The sequence below is a fragment of the Solanum stenotomum genome, chromosome 11, assembly GCF_019186545.1.
Source record: "Solanum stenotomum isolate F172 chromosome 11, ASM1918654v1, whole genome shotgun sequence".
Classification (NCBI taxonomy): domain Eukaryota; kingdom Viridiplantae; phylum Streptophyta; class Magnoliopsida; order Solanales; family Solanaceae; genus Solanum; species Solanum stenotomum.
In genome coordinates this window covers 48645665-48661590 of record NC_064292.1, presented here as the reverse complement: position 1 = coordinate 48661590, position 15926 = coordinate 48645665, and the positions used below count along the sequence as shown (strand labels likewise).

Sequence of the window (15926 nt, the reverse complement as noted above, 5' to 3'; positions counted from 1 at the left end):
TATATTGACTCTTCCACCTTGTCAGCTTCCTTTCACTTCTCTCCAGAACTTCACTCCATACTTCCAATTTTTTGTTCTTGGCGGCCAAGGGCATCCCCAGGTATTTGGTGGGAAGAGAAGCTACTTGGCAGCCCAGGTTGTCGGCAAGGCCTTGCATGTCATTTACTTGATTAACCGGGAACAAACAACTCTTCTGCCAGTTCACAGGTAGTCCTGATATGCCTTCAAAAATGGTTAGTATTGCCCTCAAATGTCTAATTTGTGACACTTCTGCACTACAAAACACTAAAGAGTCGTCCGCATATAGAAGGTGTGTGACCTCCATATTATTGGCTCTGTTTGTATGTGCACCAAAACCTCTTATCCACCCCATTTCATTAGCCTTTCTGACCATGTAGTTGAGTCCCTCCATTGCTAGGAGAAATAAGAAAGGAGACATGGGATCTCCTTGTCTCAATCCCCTTTGTGATTGAAAAAAACCTTCAGGACTCCCATTTATAATGATTGAGAACTTCACTGTTGACACGCAAAACTTGATCCAATTCACCCATTTCCTCCCAAACCCCATTTCACTCAGAACTTTCCAGAGGTAGTTCCTATATGTTATCTACTATACAACTTGGTATTGCAATTCTTCTTTGTAATGCTAATATTTATATAAAATGTTAATCTGTTAGTAGTGTAGCAGTACAAATTTTGTAATGATTAAACATGAAATACACATATAATGCATGTATTTAGGTGGTCTTGTAAAAGCAAACCATAGGGGCTTCCAGATAGCTTCTTTTGAGAAAGCAGTCCAAAGCATGGCTCCCTCTTATTGACCAGGCCAACTCCTTTACTAGTTATTTCTCCAAAATCATAGATGTGTTTGACGCACATGGAAACTGCTTTTTCAATGATATCAAAACATTTTTGCCTCACAGAGTAGTTTATGATATCAGGAATAGTGGTATATTCACATCTCATCAGGAGGTTGACCCATAAGTTCGGGGGGGATCGGAAACTAGTGTATCTTTTCTAAAATGGCTCTCTCCCTTGATTTCCACAATTTTGTTTGCTCATGAAACCTTTTTACACGTAGTTTTGGTCTATTTTCAATTGCTTTACAAAGGGGAACAAATAGAAAAACTCCAGAATGAGTCGTTGAATTTCTTAGCCTAGAGAAAGCTATCAGAAAGCAAACCAATGAGCTAATGATGACTAGCCTGGGTAGGCTAGTCCAGCTGGATTCTAAAAAGCTAAAGGGCTAGTTTACCAGCATTGGCTGAAGTGGATTGAGACATGCATTAAAACAGTCAAATTCTCTGTGCTTGTGAATGGAGAACCTGTGGGTTTTTTTGAATCAGAAAGGGGACTGAGACAGGGTGATCCTCTCTCCCCTTTCATGTTCATCCTAGCAATGGAGGGATTTAATGTTATGATGAGGATTGCTACACAAAATAGATGGATCAAAGGCTTCAAAGTGGGAGGTAGGGGGGGGGGGGGGAAGAGAAATTGGTCATATGCTCTACGCAGAGGATGATACCCTCTGTGATCCTGTAGAGGAACATATAAGCTACATTAGAGTGATATTGGTACTTTTTGAAGCAGTCTCAGGATTGAAAGTAAACTGGGGAAAAAGTAGTCTCTTCCCTGTGAGTGAGGTACCTCAGATAAAGGAGATGGCAGGCATACTAGGGTGTAGTGTTGGGAAGCTGCCTACCACCTATCTAGGCATGCCATTGGGTAACAATCACAAAGCCTTGGAAATATGGGATGGTATTTTGGAGAAAACTGAAAAGAAGCTTTCTGGATGGAAGGCTCAATATCTATCACTTGGAGGAAGATTGATCCTCATAAACTCTGTTCTTGATTCTCTGCCCAGTTATGTGATGTCTCTATTCCCAATCTCAGGAAAAGTAGTGGAAAATCTGGAGCTAAGGAGAAAATTCCTATGGCAAGGCAACAAGGATGGAAAAGTCTATAGCTTAGTAAACTGGAAAACTGCTCTACTTAGCAAAGACAGAGGGGGGCTGGGAATTAAGAACTTGAAGTGGTTGCGGAGGTACACTGAAGAGAGAAATGCCCTCTGGAAAGAGGTGATTATAGCTAAATATGGTGAGTTAAACCCTTGGTGTACAGAGAACACAACAGAACCTTATGATGTGGGTGCATGGAGATCAATTAGAAGCTTGTGGCCACAAATGGAGACAAATTTATATATCAAGGTGGGAAGTGGCACTAAAACAAAATTTTGGAAGGATGTTTGGATAGATCAATCCCCTCTTAGGGATCTCTTTCCAGATCTTTTTCAAATTTGTGGAAATCCTAATGCCAATGTTGGTGATTGCTGGACTGAACAGGGTTGGGATCTATTTTTTAGAAGACTTCTCAATGATTGGGAGGTGGAATGGGTGGTGGCTGAGATATTTGGGATGCTAGGTGGAGTGATCATAAACGCAAATGCCAGAGACAGGATGTTGTGGAAGCACAACAAAGATGGCCTTTTCTCAGTCAACAATGCTTACAGAAGAGGTCTCCAGGTGATGGCAAAACACCTCTGGAACTATTTTTGGAAGGGGGATATTCCTACAAAAGTGAAATGCTTCACTTGGCTAGTGATAAAGAGAGCTTGTTTAACACAGGAAGTACTTCAGAAGAAGGGTAGACAGCTGGTCCCTAGGTGTTTTTTATGCAATTTGACAAGTGAAACTAACAACCACCTTTTCTTGCATTGTAATTACACTGCTCAAATCTGGAATTTGTTCCTTGGCATTTCAAATCTGAATTGGACAATGCCAGAACGTACATCAAACGTGTCGAGGAGATGGGTAAGAAGAGGAGGCACCAAGAGTCAGAAGAGATGGTGGAGGCTAATACCATCATGCATATGGTGGTCAATTTGGAAGGAAAGGAATAGTAGATGCTTCGAAAATAGATCCAATTCCATACACAAGGTCAAATGGAATTGTATAGTATCTCTACTTTTTTGGTGTAAACAGTTGTGCATAGTAGATACAGATCAGATTGTAGATTTGTTAGGAAGTTTGTAATTGACACTTTTTGGTGGTGGCCAGCATGCCCTTAATGCTGAAGAATACAACCTTAACAGTTTCCAAAAAAAAAAAAACTTTACCAGCATTGGCATTTGTAAGAAAAAGAAAGACTTTTAAAACACTTCCTCTTCCCATTCATGAAAGGGTACTAACAAGAACTGAGGAAAGGAGAAGAGTTGAAGCTTGAGCGGTACTCCTCTTTCAAACTCAATTCTTAAAGTTCAAAGATGCTCGTCCGTCTACCGGGATAGGAGAAAGAGAAGATCTCGACTAGGATTTAGAGGGTCTCTAGCGGATCTTTTCTAAGCCTGGGAGATGCCTCTGCTTAAGTTGCAAGTATTCCTCTCTCTCTTTTCTAAAACGAAAAATAGAAAAAAGAGAAAGAAGTCAATTTTTTTTTCTATGGACCCCTTCCACCAGATTACTTTACTGGCCGTAATTCATTCCAAAAGAGTAAAGGAACTAATTTCAGAAAAGGCCTCTCAAAAGTGGTCTAGGAGGTAGGTTATGTAGGTGGCACCTGTTCATAGGTTGCTCGATCAGGCCAAATAACCAATTAGTAGTATGTCCGAGATTGCCATAAGACCTCCCTCTTGGAAATTGGCTAATCAAAAGGATTTTTTTTTTTTTTGAAATTTTTCGCTTATCCAAAAAGAATAGATCAGATCAGTAATAACAGACTTCCAATTTCTTGTTCCCATGAAAGCATGAGTGAACAGTCAAGTATTGTTGAGAAGGTTTGAAAAAGCTGAATCTGTAAAAGGCTTATCGGATGGGTAAGAAAGACTTTGGTCTATCCAATTCAAGTTCAAGACCGATTAAGAGAGCTACGTCCAATAGGGTTGGGATCATCATCCGGAATCAAAAATGAAATGAATTGGTAGTGAAATACCAGGTTTTTTTTTTGCTTCGGAAGGAAAAAAAATGTCAAATAAGGTCTTCACTCAGCTCTCAGGCTGGGGAATATCTCCACCAGACATGGAAGGAAGGAGTGTAGGATTGGAAAGCTTTGCCGGAAAGAAGCTATTCGACAAATTCCAGAGGCTACTATCGACGAAGCCCGCTAGATTTTTTTTTATCTTTCAATCAAACACTATTTCTACGATGCTTTTTTTGAAGTATTAGAGCAAACTAAAGGAAGAATTGCTAGAGTAGATAGATCTCTTAAATATGATCACTTATCACTTTTAAATCTTATACAGAAAAATGGCCGAAAAAACCTTTGAACTATCGATTTTGGTACGAAAATGCCTTTTGTTATCCTTTTGGCTCTAAAATGCCCCCGACGTCAACCTATTGACTCTAAATTACCCTTATTTTTAGCAGTCCACTTTGAAAACAAAATTAAAAAAATCATTTATTATGTGGCACATTTGTATTGGCTATTATTTAAATTAACCTAATTAGTTAATCTCAATTCAAATCCGGATCCACCCAATAATCCATACCCATTCCCCTAAAAGCCCCATTAAATCAAGAAATTAGCTTTTATAATTTGATTACTTACTTTTGAAAATTTCAAGATTGAAGATTATCGAAGAAAAAGCTTCTCAAGAAATTGAAGATAATCAAAACAATTGGATATTTGAAGCTAGAAAAAATTCTATGTTCAAATGCATCATATGGGTTTATCCATAATTCACCACCACCAAAATCAAATTCTCAATTTCACACTCGCTCTTCATTAACTCCAATCCAAAGTCTATGAAGATCACCAGAAGAATGTTCAGAGCACAAGATTAATAAGCTGACATCATATTGATGTTTCTTAGTTAATGAAGGACCTTGAAGATTAAGAAATGGAGATCGAACACAAAATCGAATGATAAGTAGAACATAAGACTTGTTACAAAGATAAAAATGTATGAACTTTGAGAGAAAATTTTCAACTCATTCGAGCCAAAAAATGAGACTTCCGATGAAATTTTTACCCTTTTTTTTTCTTCAAAATTTGGGCGCTAGATTTGGATTTGATCGGGTACCCTTTTTACCCAAATCTTGTTGTTGCATTTCAAGAAGAAGACGTAAAACTCAAGAAGAGAGAAAAGTCAAGATTGAAGAGAAGACTTTATACCACTGGAAAGAAAGGAAAAATGAAGAAGATGAAGATAGGGTACCACCTTTAGGCAGGTATGGGTTATTGGGTGGATCCGCATCCTGAATTGAGATTAATTAATTAGGTTAATTTTAATAATAACTAATAGAAACGTGCCACGTAATAAATGAATTTCTTAATTTTGTTTTTGAAGTGGGCCGTTAAAAATAAGGGTAGTTTAGAGCCAGTAGATTGACGTTGGGGGAATTTTTGAGCCAAAAGGTTAATGAAGGGTATTTTTGTACCAAATTCAATAGTTCAAGGGTATTTTAGGCCTTTTTCCGATTCTTATATTGTACGCAAACATATCTTCTAGATATTATTTGTGTTATTTTTAAAAATCTATTCTTATCAATACGAGGGATACGCGCGAGACGCGTATATTAGGACTAGTTACAAAAAGGAAAAACTCAAAAAGGTTAGTGAATTGATTGCAAATTTGCAATATGGCATCCTCGAAATCTGCAAACAACACGTGGCTTCTATTTCATTTCGGAGGAACACACTTCCTCTCATTTGTTCCGCCTTTCTTCCTTCTTCCTCTCATTTATTCCTCTTTCCTTCCTTCTTCCTCTCATTTATTCCACCTTTCTTCCTCTTCATTTTCTCCGCCTTTCTTCCTCTTAATTTTCTCCGCCTTTCTTCCTCTTCATTTTCTCCGCCTTTCTTCCTCTTTAACTTTCTCCACCTTTCTTCCTTCTTCCTCTTCATTTTCTCCGCCTTTCTCTGTCTTCCTCCTCATTTTCTCAGCTTTTCTTCCTTCTTCCTCTTCCTCTTCATTCTCTTCTGAAGCCCTAAAATGGAGCATCCTTTCTTCATCAACAGTGGCCTTCCAATCAATCGATCAGAAGCTTTACGTTTTCTATCAATCGCTGAAAATCTCTTATCAAATCGTGATCTAGTTGGTAGCAAGTCATTCGCGACCCGGGCCCGTGAATCCGACCCGACATTTGCACCTGTTGCCGACCAAATACTCGGCATCGTTGATACTTTGAATGCCGGCGACAAACGTATTAACAATCATCAATTTGACTACTACTCTATCCTCCAAATCCCTCCTAACCAAACCCAAAATGCCGATTTCATCGCCGAACAGTATCGCCAGTTTAATCTTCTTATGAATCCTCAGAGCAACAATTTCCCATTTTCTGATCAGGCTTTCCGTCTTGTCGTTGATGCATTCACAGTTCTTTCTGACCCCTTGAGAAAAAGTATGTATGATAAGGAGCTGGGTTTCCTCCTTAACCCTTACCCAGTTGTTGCTTCTACACCTACCCCTGTGCATCAGAGTGTTTATCCTTCAATGCCCAGTTCGAATGCAGACCAAATGTTTGAGAATTTGTTTACTCAAGATCAAGGGTCACATGCTGCTGGAGTAAGCTTCAGTAGAGACCCACAAGCTGGATTTTCTATGCCAGTGACATTTCTGACTCATGAACAAGAAACTGTGATCTCTATGGAAAGCTTGCCCATTGAGCAGCAACTGCAACAATCTGAAACGTTTCTGAAACAACAGACACAACCCGTGACTCCCATTTCATTTTTAAACACAGATGAACAACCTACCTCATTCTTTTCTTTGAACCAACCACAGCTGGTAACCTCTGTGAGAAGCTTAAATAGAGAAAACCCACCATCTGGTACCGAGGTGAGCTCGACACAAGGGCGAGAGCCAGTGGTTTGTGCAGAGCAATGTGGGAGTCAACAGCCCCTGGAGAAAAATGAGAATGTGGTTGGGAACAATGCAAATAAGTCTGCAAGTACTGGTGATAATGTGAAGGAGAAAGAAGGGAATGTAGATGCATCAGGTAAGAGTATACCCAGTTTCTGGACTGCATGTCCTTATTGTCTCTTTATGTATGAGTACTCTGTGGATTATACTCATTGTACTTTAAGGTGTCAAAATTGTAAGAAGGCTTTTCAAGCTGTACCAATTGCGTCTCCTCCTCCAATTATTGATGGAAAAAAAAATAGCTTTTGTTGTTGGGGATTTATGCCTTTTGGATCGTCTTTGGAGAATTTTCATAGAAATATAGATAATGCTTCGAGCTGGTCTCCGTTTTCGCCCATGTTTACCTGTTCGCGATTTGGGTGGGATGGAGGGAGTAATGTGAACAATCATGCTGGTGGAGGACAGAGTAATGTTAATAATCTTGGTAGTTCGCATAATGCTGGTGGATCGAAAAGTGGGGGTGGACGAAAGCATTTTTCTCCAGTAATATGTAATGATGATGATGTGTTAGTAGAGGCATCACAGTCAAGCGAGGAGTCAAATGTGGATTGGAATCGGAATAAGGAGAGGAAGAAAGCAAAGAATGGGAAGCGAAAGTGTGCAAGGACTGGAACCCCAAGCAAAAATGCCAAGAAACAGCAAGCTGATAAGGAAAAAACTGTTGAAGGGAATAATGATGTCAATTTGCAATATGGTTTAGCAACTCAAGGTGGCGTAGAAATACCCATGCTGTAACAGTTGAGTCAAGTAACAGAGGTGTCGTAAGTAAGGCAATAAGGCACCTTGTTGGGTTGCAAAACACTTAGGAATTTGGATTTGAATGTGTAGTTCAGTAATGAGGTTGAAGAGCCTATAATTCAGATGGGCCAAGAAAATGAAGCAGGAGAGGGAGAGGATGATACTGTTGATGTAATTGGGTTTTTTGAAGGTCTTGATGAATTCCTTAGCAGTCTTCCTATACTTAATGCTGTGGATGGTGATAAGGTGGAGGCTACCTGTTATCACTCCTTAGTCTCCACAGTTTACAGTAGTAGCTATTTGCTTGTAGCTCATTCTAGTAGTAGTTATATCTTTATTGTAGTTTGCAGTTTCTCATTCCAGTAATGTTAGGAAGTAATGTCCTAGTTTCTAGGGGTAGTTATCTTATAAGTATTGTATTTGAACTCTATGTTTATCCTATGCAATCTAAGCAGAAAGTTGTTCCATTTTTTGAGTACTTTAACTCAAGAGATTGCAGGTTCTCTCTTAACGAACCAGCACCATAGATCTTAGGAAGAAAACAACAGATTTCATCTTGCAGTGTCCCATTACTAGATCCATAACAGGGGACTGTAACACTGCCTAGCGAAGTAAGGCACTTCTTTGTTTGTAGTTGTTGCTTTAATATTTGTCTTCTGGATGCTGTAGTTAAAAATGGTGTAGAATTACTCCGGCACTTGCGTTGATATTTCTATTGTAATGCCAATTTATTTTCTATTCTCTTCGGCAGTAGTTTCAGTAATCAGTTTACTGCTTCTATCTCCATGCTCCTTGAGTAATCTTATTATTAGTAATCATAATTTTCTTTATATTGCTTAGTTCTTCCATTCTAGTAAGTTCATCTTTTCATTTTTAAGAGATGAAATGGGGCTATCATGGCCTCATTTTCGCACTATCTGATCATTGCAAAAAAAAAAGTTTAATTGCAACTCGAACTCTTCTGTCCCTTGTTACAGGATGTCACATCAATATTTTCAACATCTGTAAAATTTATCTGTCTGGAATGATCTGAAATGCTATGCACCAATTTAGCACAATAGTCTAGTTTCAAAATTTAGCTCAATACTCTCATTTGAGTGTACTCTTTTTTTAAATATTCATGTTTTGTTTTTGATGTGATTGGTTGCTTTGTTTTGGATCTCCCATTTATTTGTGATGATGTGTCCATGTTTGATGTTGCTGGTTTTTGATGTTTCTTTTTCATATTCCTAAATGAAAAATGTAGATATTAATTTTTCATGAGAATCATCACTTTTTCGGAATAATTTCACTTTATTTCAAAATCAATGTTTGGTTATAAATTTCCAAATTCAACTTGGAGTTGGATTCCAAATTTGGAATAGTGCTCCAAACCTATTTTCCAACTCTTATCTTCATAAATTTCACAAAAAAGGTGCTCTAAGCTGTCCTTTGTAAAAAGTATAACCAAACATAACTCCATCTTCATAAATTCCAATAAAGTGAAAAATCTTTGGAATCTATGGCCAAACGCCTACTAAATTACAATTCAAAACTAATCCATGAATCATAGTCATAGAGATAAAGATTTCAATAACATCAGTCGCGGGTTTGATCCCTATATCAAGCAAATTAAGCCTACAATTAGGATTGGTTCTTTCAAATGCTGATGATCGAGTCTTGAGCTATGATGAGATGGAGATAGTGGAAGTAGTTTCTGATCAGGTGGCTGCTTTGTCCTATGCAACTGTTCTTGATGAGTCTCATACCATGAGGGAGAAAAGTAGAATTGAGAAATTGTGTGCTGCAGCAGGCTAAAGACTAAATAGAATGCTATGAAGGCAAGCCATACAAGGACTTCGTTTCAGAAGGTGATGAACAATGGAATGCGGCAGCCGATGCACTCAATTTTGTGTTTGCTCTCCGTATTTCAAGATGAGAAAGCAAGCTTTGACCAGAAGATTTTTGTAAACACAATGGTGAAAACACACACTTTTCTCTCCAGATTGACAAATGTTGTGATAGCAATATCTTCCAAAGATGATGGAATGTTTCCAGTAGAAATGAGTCACTTTCAGTTACATTTACCGGTCAGGGAGACTTCTTGTCTTGTTAAGTGCTTGTGTATCTATAAGGGCTTTGGATTTTCTACAGGTGTTCTTACTTCTTTGCCTAATCAGGTGATGGGCGATGAGAAGAGAACATTTTAGGTTTTGTTACATATGGTAGGACATCTGTTAAATGTCAGCATTAGAAAGGGCTCTTTATATTTGGAGTGGTTTTAGAGACTGGAGCTGATTGTGGGAATGACAGTTTGGGGTACAAGAAAATAATGCGCAACAGATGAATATGTGACCATATAATTATATATTGAGGTTAGTTTTGAAGGCTTTCAATCAGATAGTTCAATCTCCACCATTCATTTTTGTGGAAGAAGGCGTAACATCAGGGAGGTGATGGAGGGCTGGAGTTTCAGCATTTGCAAAAAGATTATTCAGGTTAGAATACATGCTGTTGTTTTCCTGATTGACCTTGTCAGTATGTTCTCATTTAAATTAGTTTATATAGCTAACAAGTATCTATTGATGATTGTAGATCTTGATCATGTATAAGTACTGTTCATGGCTTGTGTGATATACATACATGCTGCCATGTAGGTCTGCGTGTAGGTATTGATTAGGGAATGGCAGAGTTTGGGTCAAACTGAAATTCAATTTGTTTGGATTTTCGGATTCCGATTGGATTTTGGATTTAACTTCTAAAATATTCAGATTTTCGATTTCTGACTTTGGATTTTCAGATCTGAAAATCTAATTTGTTTTTATACCTTATATTTATCCTTACATATTAGACAAGCCCATGTACCTAATATTAAGTTCAATACCCTACTAAATCAGTCAATGTACCTTATTAGGCTAATGGATAGTGCAAACTGAGGTTTATTCACCGTGACTGTGTTTTTCATTCTTATTTGACGAGTTGTGGGTTTTGGCACTGGGTCCTTATGGAAGCATATTAATTGATATTTAAATCACATAGAACATATAAGGATTGAGTAATGTTGAATTGAATATGAACTGTTAGTAGTATGATCTATCTATACATGATTTTACTTTGTTTAGATTAGAAATTTCTTTTATAATGGTTTCATTGTTTGAATGAATATTTTATTTGGATGATTGTCGTGTGAATGAGAAATTATTAAGACAATTTGACATGAATATTTTACTAGGATGTTTATTTTTGCAAGAAGAAGAAACTCCACTTACAATCTCAACACCAAAAATCTGAAATAATCAAATAGATTAATCTGAAACCGGACTTACGCAAACTGATCAATCGGACTTATTAGGATTGGAATTGGATATTAATTTCTTAAATCCGAAAATTGAAAATCCAAACCAAAGTCTTCGTATCCAATCCGAACTGCCCGAACACCCACCCCTAGTATGGACTATGACTTTACTTGGAGATTCAGGGGTAAAGCTGAGCTGCATGCTACATTTGTAGTGGTAGAGGAAAATAGTAAAGTGAGTTCGTCTAACCTTACCTGATAAAAAGAGAAGGTAAAGTGAGTTTGTGTGGAAGTAGTCCAACGTGGAGAATGCACATCATAATCTATCTTTTGATTGTTTAAGAAATTTGAGACGTGCAAATGATGCATAAGATGTGATGATTCGTAGAAGTGTGTCAAACAGAATGACATTATTTTTAATGTTTATTGTAAATGTTGTCCCAAGGTTGCCACAAATGCCACACTATGTCAAAAAAGTTGAGTTGAATGTGAAGAATTGCTCTACTACCTTGGGGTTCAGGTTACTGGTATGATCACCTACCCAGTATCCCCCCACACCCCCACACCACCAATAAAAAAAAGAAGAAGAGGAGGAAGAGGAACTCGAATAAATGAAATGTGACTCCCTCTTTTCTTATCGACCATTACTTAGTTGAAAGATCTCAGAATAAATGCAGCTTGAGGACTTTTTTTTTTAGCAGGAGATGGTTCTTTAATTACTGTTCATCTGTAAATCTTTAGGTAAAGAGGTTTCTAGGATGCAATATGATGGAATGTGTTGGTTTTAAAAGAGAAGAAATATCAGGAAAAGAATAAAAAATACTAAGGGATGAAAAGCAAGAATGAAAGCTTATGAACTGAAGTTGAAAGATTGATGTATTTTCACTGCAGTCTAAGGATACAATTTGTAATAAAAATACTCACGTCTAAATTTAAAAATAAGCAAAAAGATCTGCTGAAAATACCAAATTCCTAAAGTCTAGAAATTTACTCAAAATTCAAATAGAAATCAACTCCTAATTAAAAGGGATAACTAGTTGACTAGGTCTATCTTAATAAATTACTGCACTAAAAACTTTGCAATTCTAAAGTAAATATTCAACACTCCTTGCTTTAGGAGCTGCAAAATTTTGGTCTTCTATCTTGGGATCTCCACACTTGATAACTGAAAGTGACTGTGAAGAAATGTGCAGATTCATCTTTGGCCTTGTACTGAACTAAATTCACTTCTCGTCTTGAATGCAACCCTTGACTACTAAATCTTTTTGGCATGTCTTCCTACTTCCTTTGCATCTTGAATTTAAACTTACCCATTTTATTTTCATGAAACATAGATAACTCCTCCATTGCTTCAATTTCTTTGGGAACATTGAAAGATCCTTTAAACTTAGCTGGTTCACATTTTGCTTGTGCTTTTCATATGGAGGATCATCTTCTAATTTTTTCAGCCTATGATCTTTCATGTTCTACAGGAACATAATTCATTGGATCAAATGAGAAATGTCTACCTATCATCTTGCTGTTTAAAACTTTTTTTTCAACACCATCATTGATGAAAATGTTTATCCTCAAAGGATACTTTGTATCCTATATCTATCAACTTACAAATACTCAACAAATTCTGATCAATATCTACATAAGAACATCTGAAATTGCCTTATTACATGAACTTGTTTTGATGACAACCGTTCCTTTTCCTTCAACAAGAATCTGGTCACTGTTATTGGATATTTCAGTAGGCTTTAATTTTTTAAACACACTCTTGTCATAAGTCATGTAGTTGGTGCAACTGCTATCAATCTACCAAAAATTTGATGAAATCTTACTTGAGATACATGTTGCAACAAAAAGATTGTCTTCTTCTTTTTCTTCATTGACCACACATGCATTTGCTTCATGGTTCTCAAATTTGTTTTCGCAAATCACTGCTTCATAGCCTAGTTGATTGTACTTGCTGCATTCACGTCTGGCCTTCTCCAACATCTGTATGGTGGATGATTCATTTTTCCACAATGCTCACAAGGTGGGTAATTTTTCAAATTTTTACTACTGCTTTGAGTTTTATGGTTGACTGCTAAGGCTCCTTCAACCATACCATCTTGCCTCACAGTCTCTTTGCTCCTGTGCCGGAAAAGAATTTAACAACTCTGCCAAGGTAATGTTGGACAGATCTTCGTGTATTTTCCAAGGTAGTTAGTTATACATGCTTCATATCTTTCGGGTGTGTAACAGAAATTTTTTCAACAATTCTTGAATCTTTAAATTCAGTGCCTAGTAATCTTACCTTGTTAACAATGCCAAGCAATTTTTCCGAGTATTCCTCGACTATCTCAGAGGCTTTCATTCTCTGCAACTCATACTCTCTTATTTAATTCAATACTTGCATTCCTTGAATTCTTTCATCTCCAGCATATTCTTTCCGGTTAATCATTTCTTTTGGTGATGTGAGGGACATAATCTTGTGAAAATAGTTGTTGAAACAGCAGCAAATGGAGTTGCTTTCGCATTATTTGGCAGCGAATTGTCAACTAAGGCTTGGACTGACAGAAATAAATCACCTGGTGTTTTTGCTTCCACTGGGTTTTGCACACGAGACCTCGTGGCTCTCAACCCACTTCATGGACCACTAGGCCATACCCTTGAATGCAAAAGATGTACACTAGATGTTAGTTAGCTTCATTTTAGTTCCTAATGTGAAACTAGATACAAGCATCTTCATGCAAAAAGTCACTGGATAGATATGTAGCGCTCACATCTGCTTGCATCAGATGTGGTGTGAGAGGGAGAGAGAGAAAGGGGTGGAGGATTTGCTATATATGAGAATGAAAGATGTGCTCGTAAGGATGCAGCTAAAGATGTTACCTTCATTTATCTGGTTTGTGGCAGTGACCTTGTATCTCTTTGCTGGTTTGTGGCAGTGACCTTGTATCTCTTAAACTAAATCCAAAGTGAGCAGGGAAAGTTCAGGATGTCTTCTTTGGGTCAAAAAAGTTCTGGATTTCTTCTCTTGAAAATGATATTAGCAGAACTTAAACGGAACTCCTGCATGTGCCTTGAGCAAATGACACATGTTTTAGAGCATTAATGGGTGATAGAGGGAACCCCGTACTTGTAAGTTGTAGGTATATGTTAAATTAGCTAAATAGGAAGGTTGAAGAAGAAAATTCACTGGTTGAGCTTCTGAGAGATCAATTTTCTGTCTAGTTTTTTTTTTTGAGGAACAGGTAACTTTTTTTTAAAAAATTTTAAGCCATCACCATCACAGCTTAAAGCTATTAGGTGTGGGGGGGGGGGGGGTTTGGCGAGGAACAGGTAACTGATTTTCTGTCTAGGTTTAATGTGACAAAAATAGTAGTCTCTGACTATGAACAGGTGCTATACTACTTTTAGATACTCAAATAATACATTACTCATCATGTGTTTCAGATATTTACCATCACTCCCTCTTTATCATATATAACTTCCAATGCAATTGGTACTCCTTTCAGCCTTGGGCTTCTGCAGACAGCACTGCTATATGTTGTCCTTTACCTTCTTATTCTTAACATTGGGAACTTCAGTGTTTGGGATTTAAGTTGTATTTGCTTTCACTGAATGAACCTTCATAAGAACTGTGTAAAATAAAGGAGTGCATTCAGTATGACTCCATGCTCTCTGTCAAGGCAACACCCTGTAAACAAATCGGATCTGTCGATTGTTCAAGATGATTGTTTTCATGGTGTGACTACAGAACATGTGATTTTGAAATTATAACATCCATGTTTTTCAATGTAAAGTAGTGAATGTCATTGTAGTCTGCTTTTGTTTATTTAACTGCCCCCTACCATGGCTGCAGCTTGTGTGAACATGGGACCCGCCATTTTTTCCCTTTGGTAAGAATTTCATCCTTAGAATTGATGATTTCTCTTGATTTTTGTTGTATTATTGTATAAAGTTTTTAGATGCTGCTTATGATGTTAATAAATAATCCAAACAAGAAGACTATTTTGTCTTTAGTTTCCTTGCCTCTGCTATTTGATATGGTAAATTGGTTAGTGAAAGTAATGAAATAATTGCCAGGTTACCATATTGCTTACTCTGACCTGTATTTTTTTTTTTGCATAAAATTTTCGGATGATAGGGAAATATATGGATGTCCTCGAATGCCCAGGGCCACGTGCAAGTGATGACACTCATTCTGAGATTTCAAAAACAGTCATCTTTTAGGAAACACATGTTTGAATATAGAAACCCTTTGGAACAACCAATTTCCGTCACAATGTTCAGAAGCTTTCGTGTAGTCCTTGCTGATGATAACAACAAGAAGACACTGAATGATGTAAATAGACTGGTAACCAGAAAGTGTATCAACTGGTTTTCAGTGCCTGAGTGCTCTAGGCCCTGTACTAACAACCTTTCAAGTTGTCAGCTTGGGATCTTCAAATGCCAGAAATGGATGGACTTGAAGTGGCATTGAGGGTGCATAAGTTCCGAAGCCGTAGTTGGCCATTGATCATATCCCTGACTGCTAGTTCAGAGGAACAAGTATGGTATCTGCCTACAGGTGGGAATGGATGGTCTAACAAGGAAACATGTTCTCCTACATGACTTAGCCGATGAACTACAACGACTCCTTCAAAGGGATGCATGGTGATGATGGCTTGTGAGGTGTAGTACCAGTGGTGAATTCCAAACTTCAAAAGGTTCCTAGAGACCTTAATATCATACCCCTTTATGGAAATTGCATTACGTCTTTTGATAGATGAAACCAACTTCTTCCTAAGCATAGGTCTGCTTGCAATTTAGCTCTCGTCATACGTTGAAGTGAAATATGTCAAGCTAGTGGTATGGGTTCCATCATTTTTTTCCCCAAGAAACAAGAAGGATGCTACTGATTTGAAGAGAAACTTTTAAACCTTGCAAGCTGATACTAGCTGCTCACACATCATCTCAAGTAAACCTTGTGGAAGTTTCAAGCTTGAATATTGCACCTGTCACATTGTTAGTTTTGGTTACAAACATCATAAACTTTGACTAGCACTTTTTCTATAATCACGGTGTTTGAGCCAA

The 15926-nt window shown here is 37.6% G+C and overlaps 1 protein-coding gene and 1 pseudogene across 1 annotated transcript; both read left to right on the top strand.

Annotated features, from left to right (window-relative positions):
• The first annotated feature begins 5907 nt into the window (after window positions 1-5907).
• Window positions 5908-8103, top strand: LOC125844023 (uncharacterized). The gene has a single exon (XM_049523251.1). It carries the CDS (start codon window positions 5933-5935, stop codon window positions 7598-7600), a length of 1668 nt encoding a protein of 555 aa, XP_049379208.1. The 5' UTR covers window positions 5908-5932; the 3' UTR covers window positions 7601-8103.
• A 1217-nt stretch (window positions 8104-9320) lies between these two features.
• LOC125846015 (protein EIN4-like) lies at window positions 9321-15510 on the top strand (annotated as a pseudogene).
• The last annotated feature ends 416 nt before the right edge of the window (window positions 15511-15926 follow it).